General features: G+C 46.5%; 1 protein-coding gene across 1 annotated transcript in view; it reads right to left on the bottom strand.

Moving 5' to 3' along the window:
* The window catches only part of LOC129706261 (F-actin-monooxygenase MICAL3-like), a 206920-nt gene that overhangs the window by 26743 nt on the left and 161290 nt on the right, over positions 1-18887 (bottom strand). Inside the window, exons 27-32 of the mRNA XM_055650410.1 lie at positions 17613-17675; positions 16067-16129; positions 11847-11954; positions 6585-6673; positions 4323-5979; positions 2421-2515 (exon numbers count right to left, since the gene is read on the bottom strand). Of these exons, the coding sequence (XP_055506385.1) occupies positions 2421-2515; positions 4323-5979; positions 6585-6673; positions 11847-11954; positions 16067-16129; positions 17613-17675 (2075 nt within the window). The remainder of the gene's footprint in view (positions 1-2420; positions 2516-4322; positions 5980-6584; positions 6674-11846; positions 11955-16066; positions 16130-17612; positions 17676-18887) is intronic.

Genomic DNA, 18887 nt, shown 5'->3' with positions numbered 1-18887 from the left:
GAAAAAGGAGCTATAGCAGCATGGATACAAAAATGGTAAAGCAAAAGCAGATGGAGTGGCAGTGAAGGGGTTTCTCCAGACTGGTAGGAAGTGTAGAGTGGAGTTCCCCAACAGCCCATTCCAGAACCATGGCATTTATTTTTCTATATTAACACCAGGTGTACAGGAACAATTACATATTTGCAGATGACACAAAACACAATAAATGTAATGAACTGCGAAAGGTTTTGTAACAGACTTGAAAGCGCTGTAGGCAGACGGGTGGAATGGACAGATAGATGACAGATGACATGTAATACTGTGAGAGATGAAGTGTTACAGTTTGTGGGATGAGAAAAGGGAATATGAACTTAAAGGCCTAATTCAAAAATGGGTTCAAGAGGGAGATCTGTGGGTATATGTGCTGCTTAGTTGGTTGAAAGTGGCAGGTCGGGTTAAGAAAGCAGTTGCAAAAAGGAAACGGGATTTTGAACTTTATAACTAGAGGCAAGGAATTCAATGAAATAGAATACAGAGAAATGTGAAGTGCTACATTTTATTGGGAGGATGAGAAGGAGGAATATAAAGTCAAGGGCACTTTTATCAACAGGATACTGTGTCAATTCTGGACCCAAGCTTTAAGGAGTGATGTGAAAGGCTGAGCAAGAGATTCACTAAGATGATTCCAAAGAGAAAGAACTTTGATGATGTAAACAGACTGAAGAAACAAGGGTCGTTCCTCTTGAAACAAAGGAGCTGGTGAGGATGGCTGATTGAAGTATTTGGAACTGAGAGGAATTGATAGAGCAGGGTGACAGGGATTGCTGTCGTAAGAACTGGTGTCATGGAAATAAGGTGCTTGGTAAAAGAACCAAAAGTTGATGCGAGGAAATTATGTTTTTCCACATCAAGTGGTTGTGTCTGGAATGGACCACCAGACACAGTAGGAGGGGGAAAATCAATTGTAGCCTGCAAAAGGCAGCAAGTAAATGCCCGAGATAATTTACAGGGCTATGGGGAGAGGGCGGTGCAGTGGGACAGGTTGGATTGCTATTCCATTGAGTCAATATGGACTAAATTTTTGTGCTTTATCCATTCCGTGAATCACTACAGCAGTGGGGCAGACAGTAAGAAGACAAGGACAACTGCCATGAGAAAAGGCTTCGAGTCAATGCCTTGGAGCTGAGCTACAGAAAAGGATTAACTGGATTGAAAGGATTAACCCCCCCCCCCCCCTCAAACTGACTGAATCTAATCCCCTGCACAGTGCAGGATGAAACTGCCTTCTCTCAATCTCCAATTAACACTAATGGGGCCGCACACCCTCAAACCCACACCATTCATCAATGAGAAGTGCCCTCCCTCCCTTCTCCATCTATGGAGGAAAACCATTGATTCACAGTGTTGCCTACATTGCAGCCACTCAGCATCAGTGTACAGCACTCTACCTTCAACGTGTATGATCTCCTGAATGCCAGAGCATGAGGAACATAGACAGTCTCAAGAAGGAAGAAAAATAAAACAACTTAGAAAGGAACAGATTGAAAACAGATCACAGTAACAAAGATAAACTGGCACTATGATGTAGAAGTAAAAAAATCACACATTTTGTCTTCATATTGACGCTCACCAACCAATCAATACAATACAATCAGTGCTTCTGAAACTGTGCAAACACACCTCTCTATCACCTGTTCAGTTAAATATATCCACTCTTGTACAGTTCTCATACACTGCTGTAGACATTGACTGACGTACACTTAGATCCTTTCTGCTCCATTCCCTTTCACACCCTACAATTGAGCATGCATGTATTTACCGCAGTGTAGTTTAACTATCGCCTTGGACCTTTCTACCCGTACACTTGGACCCCTTTCCCACAATGTACTTGAAGCAAAGTGCACTCGCACACCTGTTCTTCTGCAAACAGAGATAATTCTCTCTCGGGGATAATTCTATTTCTATTCTTATTCTATCTCGGAGCTCATGGATCTATTTATCACTCTACCCAGGTCCTTGTGCACATTTGCTTGGACCCTTCTATCCCTGTGCCCTCGGACTCCTCAAATACAACACACCTGAATCCTGTACACCCTGTACTATCCAAGACAATCCTCAACCTGAACGCAATCGTAATCACACTTCGATACCCAATCCTGATCTCATTTACAATCCTAATGAGAAGACCAAGCACAATCCTACATCTGAACCAAACTGCTTTGAAAACAATCTTCACCAGTGAGATCCCTGACTGACTTCTTCCCCCCAATATATATTCTTTACAGATTCCATCCCACTTTAATTGGCCCAGCCTAGCTCAGCACAGACCCAGAAGCCAAATGGAAAACCCAGTCGGCACGCACACACACACGCACACACACGCACGCGCGCACACATGCACACACACACACCCACCCACACAAAAAGCAGTGCCTGGGTACCTCTCGCCTGGAGCGCTGTGAGGTCCTCTCAAGTATATCGTCACTGGACAAGTCCGAATCCTCCGAGAAACTCAGGTGTTGACGGAATTGGAGTCCTGCAACAAACAACCACATGAGAACCGTGTCCCTGAAATAGGTTGAACAATGAAGGTCCACACAAGGTCAGGACACCCAGTCCCTTGGAGTGATGGAACTAAAGGAGTTCACATATATCCCATATGTCCCTTGTGCAGTGGCAAAATGTCTTGTATATCCATCTCCCATACAGTGATCGTGTCCAAATATCCTGCATACCTCGCACCCCCAGATCTCAGAGTGAGAACCATCATGCAGCATTTACTCACCCAAACCCACAGATCTACAGCGATAGTATGCAGAGAAACCCCATGTAGATCACCACCCTTGTATTATGATAGTATTTAGGGAAGGTCTTTGTACATAGTCCCCATTTAATTCTTGCAATGGCAGGATCCTTAACAACATCAATGCACAGAAGGAACTTGGGATCCATGATCATAGCACCCTGAAAGTGGCAACACAGGTAGATAGATTGTCAAAGAAGGTATGTGTATGAAGGAACTACAGTTGCTGGTTTAAACCAAAAATGCTGGAGTAACTCAATGGGACAGGCAGCATCTCTGGAGGGAAGGAATGGGTGACGTATCGGGTCAAGACCCTTCCTCAGATGGTATGCTTGGCTTCATTAGTCAGGACATTGAGTACAAGAGCCAGGAAGTCAAGTTGCAGCTTTTTACCACTATGGTGAGGCCACATTTGGTGCATTGCATGCAGTTCAAGTTGCCATGGCATCATTTACCGTGGCATCATGTTTTGGATGGACATTGTGGGCTGAAGGGCCTGTTCGTTTGCTGAACTGTTCTATATTCATGCATAACACTCAGAGGTGAAATATATGTTCCCCAACTCTGGTGCACCAATGTGCCCAGAGAGAGAGTCTTATAATGCCATCCCCTGGCCCAGGAACAGTGAATAAGGAAAGGCCTGAGATTGTTTAAACACATTTCACTCCCCACACAGTAATGGCACATTGAAGAATGTGTTGATGCTTAAAAGGTGGAAGAGGGTTACACAGAAAAATTAGTTGCCAGAATGTGTATGATCAATCATTGTTAAATCATTGGAAAAATGAGCAGAACTGCATTAAATGTCATTAAGGTGGACAAGATTAATCACGGTTAGTCCGCATGTTAAGTGAAGGCTGGGTCCAACTAATTCAATTAAAACTTTTGAGGATGGAAACAAGAAAAGTCACCATGGAGGGAAATGCATTCAACGTATTTGCCATCTGGCAGGCTTATCGGAAAATTGAAAGTCCATGGAGTTTAATGAAATCGACCGCTGGATGTAAAGTAGGCTCAGTAAGGGGGAGTAGGCAAAGGGGAAAAGTTGACGGCTATTTCTGGTGGAGTTTTTCCAGAGTTAAGCAAAAAAAAATGCTTTGTTTATTGCACTGTAATTAAATGATTTGCACTTGTGAGGGTCAAACACGGCAACAGTTGGGCATAGAGTGCTATATGGTGAGCACCTCCCACCCCAAGAAACAAAATTGGAGGTGCAGAGAAGTGTGAGGGTATTGGGGGCAGAGAGGGAGAGTGAGGATATTGGAGGCTTGTCAAGGTGAGACGGCATTATGCTAGGAGCTGTGTTTGTGGGTGAGTGTGGTGTGAGGGCAGTGTTTGATGGTGAATGGGGTGTGTTAGGGGCCAGTGTTTGAGGGCGAGTGTGGTGAGTGGGCAGTGTATCAGGGCGAATGTGGTGTGTAGTCAGTGTATCAGGGTGAGCGTGGTGTCTGGGCTGTGTGTTTGAGGGCGAGTGCGCGATGTGTGGGGCAGTTTAACGGTGAGTGCGCGGTGCTTTGGGCAGTGCATGTCCGTATCCTACCGACTGCGGTGCGGAGGATGTCAGTGCTGCGCCTGGTGCTGGAGTTGACGGTGTTACCGCTGGACGGGGTGCTGGGGCAAGTCTTCTCCTCCTTCTTCTTTCTGTCCCTCCGGTAACTGGAGAAGACGGATTTCCAGATGGACCTGGGCTTGGTGCTCTCCTCGGTCAGGCTGCTCTCAGTCTTGGACTTTTTCTCCTTTTTGCTTTTGCGGGGGGAGAAGAGGGAGGTTCTCTTCTTGTTCTTGCTGGCAGAACCCTCGGAGGAGGCTCCTGATCCCTCCAGACTGAGGTCCTGTGCCGGTGCCGGTATAGGTAACGGCTTCTCCACCACCACCTCCTGCTGCGGCGGGTCCCCATCGATTAACTTGGCAGCAAGGGGAACCGGCGCCTCGGCCACCTGGGCTATCGGAGGACGGGCTGGGGACCCTTCTGCCGCTTCCATTTCCTTCATCTTCCTCAGCTCCTTGGCCATGGCATCTCGGAGCGCCTGGCTCTTGACTGACTTCTCGCGGGCCCTCATCCTCTCTTTGGCGATCTCCTTGGCCTCGGGGGAGATCTGGGTGAGGGGCCGCCGTTTCCCACTCGGGGGCAGCGTGTCTTTGACGGGGGCCAGGTTCAGCTGCCCGGGTTTCTCCAGGCTGCCGGCCGGCGTGTAGAACCGCTCCTGGATGCTGGCGTCGGGCGTCCGGTCATCGTACGTGTCCTCAACGTCGTCCGCAAAGGGAATCTCATCCAGGCTCTCCACCAGCGACTTCCTCACGCCTGCCGACTGCGAGCCTGAGGCGGGCTGGGCAGCAGGGCCTTGCTCAGCAGGCCGTGTCCTGGGGCCCTGCTGCTTCTTCCGGCGGAGGGTGGCGGGCTCCTCGCCAGCAGGGGGAGGTGGGGGCGGGCTGGAGGGAGGTGTTAACATAGTGTCCGAGTTGTTGAGGCTCTCACTGGCAGCAGTCCTGGTGTTGCTCATGCTCCCATTCAGGCCCAGCCCCGAGGTGCTGGTCAGGTCCCTTTGCCCACTGTCTGAGGTCTTGGGATCCAGCCCGATGGATGGGCTGAGGGTGGGGGATGGAACCAGCTGCCCTCCCACCATGGGTGCGGTGGGCGTCCCCGAGAGTGGCTGGGGGCTGGATGTGCATTCGTCAAACATCTCCTCCGGCGTGAAGGACTGAGGGGATGCCGACCCCGTGGTGGACAAGGTGAAGCTGGTTTCCGAGCCGCTGGTTCTCTCCAGAGCACTGACTCCCAGATTTCTCCTCATCTCATTGCTCCTCAGCCAGAACTCGTCCACAGGGTCTTTCCTGGCCGGTTTGTCCACCCCCTGCAGAGGGCCCTTTGCCTTGATCCCTCCACCGCGTAGCCACTCCCTGCCGGGTTCGGTGATGGGGGTGGAGGTCTGGACTAAGGAGAGTGGCTGCGACTTCACCGGGGACTTGGCAGTGACGGGGCTGCCTGCTGGGGGCGATGTCAGGGGCTGGCAGCAGATGGCAGGAGGGGTGGCTGCTGGCTTGCATTCCACTGGTGAACAGGGCAAAGACATTTCTGGGAAGAACAGAGACTGCTGCCGTACTGGAGAGAGCGTGGAAAGAGAGCTGGGCTTTTCCTGCGACTGCTCACCTCTCCTTTCCGATGAAAATAGTTTTGTGGAAGGACTGTGTTTATCGATCTGATTGAAGGGAAAATAAATTAGATATTTTAAACTCACACAGAGCACGGACTAGTTATGAATGCACAGACGCGTTGCCAGAAATTGCCCCGAAGTGGCCCGAGTTTCCTGAGTGTACAACAGGGAAGGCGGCAAGTTTACTGCAGCCACGGTCTGATACGGAGCGCCTCTCTTCACCCTGTTGGACGCAGGCTCGAATGCATATGCTGCGCCCTCAGCAAGTCCACAGTAAGGGTAAACCTGTCTTTCTGACTGCAATGATGTTGAGTTGTGGAGTCACTGAGGGCTATTTGGAGCATCCTCCAAGTCAACTCCATGTACAGCAGACATGTTATGGACGCCAGAAGAATCATTCCAGATCACCAAACCTAACCAGAACCGCAGAGACCCGTACCTAACCAGAACCGCAGTGACCCGTACCTAACCAGAACCCCAGTGACCCACACCTAACTAGATCTCCCAAAGCCTCATCCCTGGCCACATTATCAATATACCCAAAACTCTCCCAATCTTCCACAAACCCCCACCTGGCGAGATCACCCACATTACGCAGAGCTCCATTCCAAGACATTTCACCCAAAGCACCACAAGCGGGTTTACTGTACCTCTGGTTGTTCTCTCCTCGAGTTGACAGAAGGTACCTGAAGATCTGCTCTGTTCTCTGAAAGCACTTGGTGTGTTGGTATGGATCCATCTAAACATATCAGACAGACATTAGTTTAGAAAAATGCAGTAACCGCACATTATTGTCTATTTGCTGCACCTTGTCCCGTTTTAAATTCTTGTCTTTTGCCAGTTGATGTACCTCTCCTACTTCCTTTTAAAATCCATCTGCAGTCACTTGCTCAGTTTTAACTTGCAGTCAAGGTGTGCAGATTGAGAGACAGGAAAGAAATAGAAAATGGCACAGAGATGGTGAACAGAGAATGTGGTGAAAGGTGAGGAAGGGGCAGGAATTGCAAAGGTACAAGAAAGAGCAGGCAAAGCCGAGAGATATTGAAAGTTAGAGGGAGAGGAGGAAGGAAGGCGGGTGAGAAGCAGATATTTACAATGGACACAGTGAGGCCTAGTGGCCCAGCCCGTAGAGCCAATGCCTCATTGCACTAGTGACCCGGAGATGCTGTATGACTTTATTTGACTCTAAAAACTGCAAAAACTGGAAATACACACCGAGTCAGTCAGCATCAGCAGAGTGAATTTAAATATTATGAATCATAATTAAGCAGCTGAAAGAACAACGGGAGAGGAGAAAATGTGACAAATTGAGTTTGAGGGGCGTCAAAGAGGCAGATACCTCCTCCTTCACCTCAATCTAGGGACCCAAGCAGTCCTTCCAGGTGAGACAGAAGTTCTTGTGCACCTCGCCGATCCTCATCTACTGCGTCCAGTGTTCCCGATGTGGCCTCCTTCAGCAAGGTCCTGGCTAATTATTTTACCCAAATGCCAATTCCCACATTCACTCCATATCCCTTGATTCCTTACGATTTAAAAATAACTGTCCTGCATATGTTGAGTGAGCGAGCATTTGCAGCTCCCTTTGGGAGTTACAACGATACATAACATTCTGCATGGTGTCTCAGCAGGGCTGCGCATAATTGGAGCAGGATGCCTCTATTACGCAAACCTTCCTGCACCAAACCATCAATCTTTTCCTTGAGTGTTGGAATAATTCAGCGGGTTAGGCAGTAGCTCTGGAGGGTATGGATAGGAGAAGTTTGGGGTCGAGTCAGAAGAATGGTCCTAACCAGTAACATTGCCTATCCATGTCCTCCAGAGATGCTGCCTGACCCACTCAGTTACTCCGGCACTTGTGTTCTACACAAGATTCCAGCAGCTGCAGTTCCCTGACAGAGTTATACAGTGTGGAAACACTCCTTCCTGCCCAACTTGCCCATGCCGATCAACATGCTCCATCTACACATCCCACTTGCCTATGTTTGGCCCATATCCTTCTGAATCTTTCCTATCCATGTACCTGTCCAAATGTTTTTTAAACGTTATGATAGTATCTACCTATCAATTACCTCTTCTGGCAGCTCATCCCATATAACTTCCAACCTTCAAGTAAAATCTGCACCTCACGTTCCTATAATTTTTTCCCCCTCTGAACTTAAACCTATGACCTCTGGTTCTTGATTGCCTGACTCTGGGTAAAGAACTCTGTGGATTTATCCTATCTACTCCTCTCATGATCTATAAGATCACCCCTCATCCTCCTGCGCTCCAAGCAATAAAGTCCTAGTCTGCTCAACATCTGGCTACAGCCCAGGCCTTCGAGTCCTGGCAACAGACCATAATCACTGAGGATAGGGGACAAATTATCCTCAACAATAATTCTGGTACTCACCAAGTACAAACCAAATTCAATTTACAAATATGCGGACATCACCGTAGTGGGCCTTATATCAAATAATGACGAGGCAGAGGACAGGAAGGAGATTCAGAACCTTGTTGGAACCTTGTGTCAGGACAACAACCTTTCTCTCGATGTCAGCAAGACAAGGGAGATAGTGATTGACTTCAGGATGCAAAGCGGTACACATATCCTGGTATATATTGATGGTGTCAAGTAGAGATGGTTGAAAGCTTCAAGTTCCTTGGAGTAAATATCACTAGCAACTTGTCTTGGACCAGCCAAGAAACAACACCAACACCACAACTTCCTTACAAGGGCTAGGAAGTTCGTCATGTCCCCAACAATCCTCGCCAATTTTATAGATGTGCGTAGAAAGCATTATATCAAGATGCATCATAGCATGGTTGGTGACCACAAGAAATTGCAGAGAATTGTGGACACAGCCCAGGCCATCACACAAACCAACCTCCCATGCATTGACTCCATCTACACTTCACGCTGTCCCGGCAAGGTCACCAGCGTAATCAAGGATGAGCCTCACCCCAGTCCCTCTCTATCCCCTCTCCCATTAGACAAGAGGTACAGAGGTATGAAAACACCGATCTCCAGATTCAGGGACAGGTTCTTCCCAGCTGTTATCAGGCAACTGAACCATCCTATCAACAACCAGCGAGCGGCCCCGAGCTATTATCTTCCTCATTGGAAACCTTCAGACTATCTTTAATCGGACTTTACTGGACTTTATCTTGCACTAAATGTTAATCCCTTTATCATGTATCTGTACACTGTGGAGGGCTTGAGTGTAATCATGTCTAGTCTATCCATTGATGGTTAGCATGTGACAATAAATTAAACGCAAATCCTCATAGATCTTTGCATGCTTTCCAACTTAACAACATCTTTCCAATAATAGGATGACCATAACCGAACACAACTCTCTAAATGTGGCCTCACCAATGTCTTGTACAACTGTAACATAGCCTCCCAAATTCTACATTCAATACTCTGCATCTGCATCTATGTATCTGCCCTCCTAGATCACACAGCTCTACAACACTCCCCAGGGCTCTGCCATCCACTGTGTAGGTTAGACTTCCCAAAATGCAAGACCTCACACTTATCTGTATTAGACTCTATCAACCATCCTCAGCCCACCAGGCCAATGATCAAGATCCCACAGCAAGGTTTGACAACCATCTTCGTTATCTACAATGCCACCCACCTTTATGATAATCATGTGGATGCTTTAATTGACACCTCTTCAAAACCGTAGGATGTAGATCATCAGGTGCTGGCGATTTATCACCTCTTGTTTGCATTAATTTCTTCGATATTACTTTTTTTATGAATATTGATTTCTTTGATTACAGATCTGTAATTTCCCCACCATTTGTGGGAGATTTTGTAATGTTGTTTTCCATAAGGATAGACACAAAAAAGTTATTTAATTCCTCTGTCACCTTTTTCTTGCCATAATTCCTTCTGTTTCAGCCTTTAAGGGAACCACATGATCTTTTTCTAGCTAGTTAGTTCCTTTTTTACACTGTATCCACTGATGCTTCAACAGGCTGTTTCTGGCTTTCAGCCTAGACTATTTCTGTGCTGAATTGAATTTTTTTCATACACGTCAGAATCATTGCTTTTCTTGGCATCACTATAATCCTTTCTCTTTGATCCAATGCTATCATTAACCTCCCTTGGTAACCATGTATGGATAATATTTCTTGATACATTTTTTGTCTGCAAATGGATATGGATTCTTGTAAACTATGTATTAATTCTTTAAAAGTTATTCATTGTAGGTCACACCTTTTAACCTAGTTCTCCAATCTACCGAGGACAAGTCACACCTCATTAATCAATATTTTGCTTTGTTCAGCTTTAACTATCTGGTTTCAGATTAAACTATATAATAGTCAATCTTTATATAAAATTTAATTTCCCACACGAACACGTCTTTGACCACCACATCGTCAATGAATCCTTTCTCATTGCACAACACTAGATCTAAAATATCTTGTTCCCTCAAGGGTGGCAGTTACGCAGCAGTAGAGTTGTTGCCTTACAGCGTCAGAGACCCGGGTTCAATCCTGACTATGGGTGCTGTCTGTATGAGTTTGTACGCCCTCCCCGTGACCTGCATGGGTTTCCTCCCACACTCTAAAGAATTACAGGTTTGTCGGTTAATTGGTTTGGTAGAAATGTAAATTGTTCCTAGTGTGTGTAGGATAGTGTTAGTGTGCGGGGATCGCTGGTCGGTGCGGACTTGGTAGGCCGAAGGGCCTGTTTCTGTTGTGTATCTCTAAACTAAACTAAACAAAACTCATTGGCTTCTCAACATACTAATCTGATCGAACCATCTTTTATACAGTCCATGACTTTTTCCTCACACCATTAACAATTGGGTCAAGATTTGGGTGAGGAATGCTGGCACCACAGGGGAATTGAATTGCTTTATCAGAACCTGGCAAGGACTCAATTGGCAAAATGCTTCCTCGTGTGCTGTAACAATTCTTTCAGTGCCAGAGGAATTTTGTTGAGATCTCTGAGGAAGCTTGATGAGATTTGTGTACAGGTTCTTGGTGGGGTTTGGTTGAAACTTCCAGAGGAGCAGGTTGAAATCTGTCGGGGGCAATGATGTAACTCCATGCCAGCACATGGGCATCAGTTCTGATGACACCTAAATTATACCTTAACCGTCTTCCCCCTACTCTTTCCGTACCCAAAGTATTTTATTGGACACTTCCAGTAATGGATGATACTCATCTTCCTTTAACTGGAAACTCAAATGTTTTGTCATTTCTTCCTGCCAAAATCTTACATCATTTGCAACCTTGGCAGATGGTTCAAGGGTCAGCAAACTCCGATTCATGTTGATCACCAGAGATAGACACAAAATGCTGGAATAATCTCATCTACTGCATCCAGATTTCACTGTGGGCTCCTGTACATTGGCGAGACAAATCGCAGACCCGGCGACCGTTTTGCTGAACACTTACGCTCGCTGCGCTAAGGCCTACTGGATCTTCTGGTTTCTGACTCCCACTTTAACTCTCCTTCCCATTCCCAATTATGATCTTTCTGTCCGAGCCCCCCTCCACTGCCAGAGAGAGGGCCCAAGCAAATTGGAAGAACAGTATCTCATAGTTAGCTTGCGTTGCTTACAACCCGATGGCAAAAATAGTGAATTGGCTAATTTTAGGGAACTTCTACAAATGCCTACCCCCCCCAATAAAAGTTCCACAGTTCGTAACAATGTATCGCTCATGGGCTCACATCATCTCTAGCCAACAATCGGCCTACCAGGGAACCTCCGTGTCAGAGGTCATCTCTTGCTGGCCCCGATTTGTCATGGTTTATTTTCTAGCTTCCAGTCCTACCTGTGTTGTCACTCTCAGGGAGTTATGGATTCGGATTGCAAGATCCCTCTGTACTCGATCCCATAACTATGCATATGTCAACATATTTCATCAATAACAATGACTTAAGTAGAGTGTTGTGGGATACTTACTTGGAGATCCAACCTCACCACAAGCCTCTTCCTTTTCTCGCACTAATTGCTCCAGCTCGTGTGTGTATGAGACCAACCGGTTCTCTGCTTCTGCATCAGATGCAATATCTGTCAACAGAAAGATAAAACAGGAGCCTTGAGACCAGTGGGGAGAAAGCAGAATCTAGGATCTGGGCACAGAATGTAGAGAGTTCACATTAAAGGGCCTGTCCCACTGCGGCGACCTAATTGGCGAGTTTAGAAGAGTTTGCCCTCGACTCATACTCGCAGCATGGTCGACACGAGGTCCAAGGAGGTCTTTGTAACTCTCCTTCATGCTCGAGAGTAGTCCCCGTGTACTCGAGGCCTCAGCTAGGTCGCGGCGTTTGTTTTCAACATGCTGAAAAATGCCCGCGAGTAAAAAAAGGTTGCCATGGAAAAAATCGATATTTTTTTACTCGTAGGTTTAGTCGAGGTAGGTCAAAGTAGGTTGTAATGTTATCATAGGTAATCGAAGGCAATCAAAGCTAATCAAAGGTAAAGCTCATTGAGGAAGGAAAAGGTAAGTAAACCGACCGGTAATGTTAAATACCCGCTAAACTTTATTAAAAGTTGTCTGGCTTCTTAAAAGTGTCTCCACTCCTTCTCTCCCCTCTCTCATGCTTTAAATTTTGTACCTTCTGCCTGACATGAGAGGGAAAAAGTAAAAAAAGACCATGGTGTAAATGGTGCCTGATCACACTGGCTGGGGTGGGGGTGGGGGGCAGGTTTTACATGATGGGCTACATCCAATATTGCACTGGGAGCTTCAGCCTGGATTACGTGCCCAAATCTCACGAGCAAACTGCTAACCTTCCACCCCACTGGGCCTTGTCTGACACCATGGGTACAGACTTGCGTTACTTTGTTGGAGGCAAGAATAAGAGACCATGGATAGAAGGTTAAGTGTAAGATATTTAGAAACACCTCGCTACAGAGGGTTGTGAGGCTGTAGCTCAATCCCCTCAATCCCAGCCTTCAAGATTTAGGGGATGTAGAAAAGAACTGCAGATGCTGGTGAAAGGCTCAAGGTCAATTTATAGATGAATATGGCTATTTAGGTTATTAAACTGATTAGAGCCATTAGTGAACCATTAGAAGGGAAAAGGTCATCTCCAACTAGTTGCCAACAGTCTGTCCTGTAGCTTTGATGAAGTGGATGCAGCTGACTCTGATGGCTCTTCTCCATGTCCAAGCCCAACATCGGTGCAATGCTTAATCCTCATGTAGGGTTAATTAATAGTCTTGCTTTGGAGGGGTCACTGGGAAAGTGTGCCGATGAGATGATGGATTTCAAAACAATGTTAGAGAGAGATGTAGTTTAATCTATAGTCGGGTTTACAATTCAGAGGTAAGAGATGGTTTGGATATGGTTGAGGCAAATTTGAAAGGGGTGATGGAAGAACAAGCAAATTCACAGCTCTCTGGATGATAGAGAATATCAGAGCTGGATGTAGCAAGCCCAGGGTTGTAAATATCAGCGAGAATCAGGCTGATTACAGAGGAATGATAGAGGAAGTGAAAATTAAAATGAGAAGCAGAGAGTGTGTGAGAACAGATCAGCTGTCAACGTGTAAAGGGGAATCCAGAAGTGTTCATTAGGCATATAAATAGTAAAAAGGGGTAGTACATATGCAGTGTTGTATGTTAAGGTTAAAAATGGGAATGTTAAAAGATACCGACAGGGTGTTAAAGCACTAAATGGGTATTTTGTATTTGTCATCACATGCGGTGACTCCAAAGAAATCGCGAAGGAGAGGATAGGTGAGATACTGGATATATTTAAGATTTATAGCACGGAAGCATTAGAAACGTTGGATGAATGTGCGATTGTTGTCATCAAGACGAGAGGGGATGTACCCGGGGATTCTGAGGGAAGCAAGGAGGAAGTCACAGAGCCACTGAATGCGATCTTCCGGTGTTCTTTGGCTAATGTGGTGGTGTGAAGGGCCTGTCCCACGAGCATGCGACTCCATGCGGCAAGCGCGACCTAACGTGGTCGCTTGAGCCGTACGGCCTCGCGGGGCCGGTCTCACTTCGATCGCCGGAGCCGTATGGAGTTGTGCGGAACTGGTCCCGACATCGCGCGGGACTCCGAAAAACTGACCATGCTCAAAAATTCCGCAGCCGCCTCGACGCTGCGCTGCACGCACCGCCTTGACGGGCGTGCGAAGCGTCTCGACGCCGTACGTTATGCGCGAAGTTCCCACGGACTTTGCTCGAACTTCACGTCACTCACTCGACCTCCGCACGGCCCTCACGTCCGGTTTGGTCACACTTGCCGCATGCAGGTCGCATGCTCGTGGGACAGGCCCTTTACGGTACAGAGAGTAGTAAATGTCTCCATTGTTCAAAAAGGGGAGAAAGGGCAAGTTCACAACTACAATCCATTGAACTTGTTAGTGAGGAATCACAGATCACTGATCTGGAGCAGGTTTTCGCAGTCACCCAGAGTTAAAGTATGAATTGAACTGAGTCAGCAGGGATGTGTGAGGTGAAATCATGTTTAACCAATTTAGAAGAGCCTTTTGGTGAAGATAATGCAGTTGATAGGGTGTGCAATATGCTTTTGATGAGGTACCCCTGGTTTATTAGAAAAACTGAGGGGCATGGTGTATGAAAGGAACAATATCATGGACACAAAGTTGGCAAAGTAACGGACAGTAGAGGTGAATGGTTGTTGTTCAGACCCGAGGATGGTGAATAGACACAAGAATATGCAAATGTTGGAATCTTGAACACAAAGCACAAAGTGCTGGAGTAACTCAGCAGGTCAGGCAACATCTCTGGAGGACATGGAAAGTGATGTTTCGGTTTGGGACCCTAGTGTGTGTGTGTGTGTGTGTGTGTGTGTGTGTGTGTGTGTGTGTGTGTGTGTGTGTCAGGTGTGTGTGTGTGTGTGTGTGTGGTGTGTGTGTGTGTGTGTGTGTGTGTGTGAGCGTGTGTGCGTGTGTGTGTAGCTCATAGCCTTTTGGATTGCAAGCTAACCAAACGGAATGGGACGTGCTGTTCCTATATTTTGCATGTAGCCTCACTCTGGCAGTGGAGGAAGCTGAGGACAAACAGGTCAAACAGACCGAGCGCAATGGTGGCCTGATCTATCCATGGTCTCGCTGATGTTAAGGAGGCCACATCAGCAACACCAAAGAGAAGGTACATGTGAACCTCTATCTCACCTGGAAGACGTGCTGGGGTCCCCCAAAAGATGTGAGGGAGGGGGTACAGGGACAGGTGTTACACTCCTGTGGTTGCAGGAGAAGTACCTGCGGAGATGAATAGTGGTTTTCCCCTGTGACCATCATTCTTTGATCTAATTCAATGATTTGGTGCAAGCCACACTTTCTACATTTGAAGGTAATATAAAACATGCCAGCTGAAGTTGTGGCCTGCGAAAAGGATAGTGATAAATTGCAGCAGGATGTACAGATATATGGAATCGGATATATAGGATATGGAATGGCAAAGGTGTGGAGGATAAAGTTTAATGCAGAAAAATGTGAGGTGATGTGCTTTGTTGGGGATGATGAGCGGAGGCAATATTGTTCTAAAAGGGATGCGGGAGCCAAGGGACCATTGAACGTGACAGGTCAAGTGGTTCATAAGGAAAACATGACCGAGGTGTAGAGGACCTGTATGAAATAAAAGGGGGTAAAATTAAGAGTGACACAAAGCAGAAATGTTATGCAATATTTGATTAGGAACTGGAATATACTGCCTGCAGATGAGGAAATGGGAACTTTCATCATGGTCTTCAAGAGAGAATTGGAAATAAAGATACAGTGGAGAAAAAGAGAAAGGAGCAATAGATCAAAATGGAATGTCGCTTTTAGATTCAAACTAACAATAACAAGATTTAAGGGACATTTGGATAGATACATGGATAGGAAGGTTCAGTGGATATGGGTCAAACACTCGCAAATGGACAAGTGTAGATGGGCCTCTTGGTTGGAATGGATGAATTGGGCCTGAGGGCTGTTTCCATGCTGTTGATATTGAATTGCGGGCTAATGGGAAGGCACATGCTTTTCCCAATGATGGAGATGTGTGGTGCAAGTTTTTTTCCCCCCAGGGGTATTGGGGGTCTGGAACGCATTGTCAGAAGTGGTGGTTGAGGTAGATACAGTAGTGGTGTTTATAGAGGCTGTTAGATGCTTTGAGTGTATCAGAGCTCCAGACTCTGTATCAAGTGAGATTCAGCATACCATCCTCCAATGATGAACTGCCCTCCTCCTCATCTGGGCTCAACTCCTCCTTCATCTGCTTTTCTGGAATGCAATGGAGAAAGTGAAATAATTAAAGAACCATAAAGTCCCAGAGCAGCCTCAAGCAACAGCTCAGATTTCTAATAGGGTGCATTTATCAGCTAAAAATCACTTGTTTCTTTTTTTAAATTTGAAGTCACCATTAACTCCAAGGGCATGTCATCAAATAAAATTTACCACAGAGCCACAGAAACATTACACAATTAAACATTACACAAACAAACAAGATGGGAGGTCGGTTTGAAGCAACGTCCTGATGACAAGAGGTGGAGTGATTCAGGAGATGAGTTTCTGAGCATCGGAGCCAGATAGTTGAAGCACAGCATTCAGAGGCGGTGATTAATATGGCGAGAGTGCAAAAGGCAGGAATTGAGCAGCGCAGCTTCCTTAGAGTTACAGGGATAAGGAGGATTTGCAGATACTGCAGGATGAGGCCAAGGAGAGTTGAAAACAAGAAAACAAGAATGAGATATTTTAAATATAAAGAAAGAACGTAGAGGCATCTTGCAGCTTCTGTAATCAGATGTTGTGATATTGGTTCTTCATCCAGGATTTATAATTCCATTTCCAACTCATTCTTTATAAATCTGACCATCACATACTTCCTTGTAATATGGGCCATTCAGCCCATCAACTCTATGCTAGAAGCCTATTGATCTCATTCCCACACTTACTACCCCTGTGAAGAACACTCTCCTCCGTCCCCAACAACTTTCCCCGATTCTCTACCGACAAGAGAGGTAATTGAAGCAGCCAGTTAACTGGCTGATCCGCAAGTCTTTGTAACGTGGGAGAAAACCAGAGCACCCGGAGGCAATCCACATGGCCAGATGGAGGACGTGTAAACAGACAGGACCCGAGGTCAGGATTGAACCCAGGTCGCTGGAGCTGTGAGGCAGCAGTTCTACCAGTTGCACCACTGTCACACCCAACCAGTCAGGAACTATTCTCACCATCAGCCCCCCGACCCGTCTCCCATTCAATTCCCATCCCTGCAATATTTAGCACCAATCCCACTTTAATTCCACTCTCGTCCCTTTCATTTTACTCAGATCGAGGAATCAACATGCGATGTAGCATTATCTATCCCTGTATGCTTCCTGCCTTTAATTTGTAACAGCTCTTCCTTGTGACTCACCAGGACTGATACACCCTCCCCGAGGCCAATGTATTTACACCTGCCTTCCTCTCCACAGGGATAGCTGACACTTTCTGCACTGTTACCCCCTGGGCCTACACGCTTTACCCCACCCCAAGCCTACACTCTCTGTCCCAACCTCCCATCCTCCCATCCCCACCCCAAGCCTACACTCTCTGTCCCAACCTCCCATCCCCTCCCTGAGCCTACACTCTCTGTCCCAACCTCCACAACCCCTCATCCCTGTGCCATTGGCGTTGTTCACTCTGACACTGATGCCCCAAAAGAGAGGGAGAGCAGAAGGAAAGCAGCGTAATGGCCAGGCTGTCTTTAACAAAACAAAACTACCTCCAGACAGGGTGTCCAACCATGCTCGAACTGCTTCATTCCGAAATGGGGGAACATCAGAGGCTATATTTGGGAAAAAATAAAAGCTAGTGAACAGACGAATTGAAAGATATCTCAGCTGATGTGAGGAAAGGATTGTCACCTCTCAAACATGCGCAATCTATACTAAACATATCTAAACCAATGTAGGGAACTGAACGCCCAAAACAGCAGCAGTGGGCGACAGGTACACAATGCCAGAAACCAGCAGCAAATAACACACTGGCAATAGTGAACAGGCGCGCAGTGCCTACAGCAGCACCGACTGTGAACTGGTGCACACTGCCATACATTAGCACAAAATTACAGGCACGCAACACCTGAAACCAGTGTCAAACGGGAGCAGGCGTCAATACCAGAACACAGTCGCTACAGTGCACAGGTGAAACGAGGTCCAGGCAACAGGTAGAAAATGCCACGACTAGCATCAACAGGGACAGGCGTACAATACTAGAACAGCACCAACAAGGATCAAGCGCAGAATGCAGAAACTAGCATCAGAGAACAGGCGCACAATGCCAGAACAGGCGCACAATGCCAGAGCCAGCAGCAGCTGTGTAAAAATGCATAACCAGCAGCGACAGTGAACAGGCCAGCCATATCCAATTCTATTTAACACATTCACATTCCCGATATCTTTAGTTAACCCACAGGGATTGTCAATATCTAATGTTATTCAATACTCCCTTCTCATTAACGAGTTCAATGTGTGAGCTTCACTTTGTGGGATATGAGGGGACATGGTTTCGGAGACTAATGTCATTGGTTAGGGTAGACACAACATGCTAGAGTATTTCAGCAGGTCAGGCAGCTTTAAAAAAAGTTTAGTTTAGTGATACAGCACAGAAACTGGCTCTTCGGCCCACTGAATCCGCACCGACCAGCGATTCCCGCACATTAACACTATCCTACACATACTAGGGACAATTTACATTTATACCAAGCCAATTAACCTACAAACCTGTATGTCTTTGGAGTGTAGGAGCAAACCGAAGAACTCGAAGAAAACCCGTCACAGGAGGAAAGTACAAACTCCGTACAGACAGCACCCATAGTCAGGATCAAACCTGGGTCTGGTGCTGTAAAGCAGCTACTCTACCGCTGCGCCACTGTGCAGCATCTCTGGAGAAAATGGATGTGATGATTTGGATTGGGATCGTTCTTCAGACTGGCTGTAGGTGGCGGGAGTTATAGTCATAGTACACGGAAATAGGGTATTTGGCCCACTGATTCACA

This window comes from Leucoraja erinacea, chromosome 19 (assembly GCF_028641065.1).
Source record: "Leucoraja erinacea ecotype New England chromosome 19, Leri_hhj_1, whole genome shotgun sequence".
In the NCBI taxonomy this organism is placed as follows: domain Eukaryota; kingdom Metazoa; phylum Chordata; class Chondrichthyes; order Rajiformes; family Rajidae; genus Leucoraja; species Leucoraja erinaceus.
Note: the sequence above shows the minus strand (reverse complement) of the source record. Positions and strands in the feature narration are given on the sequence as shown.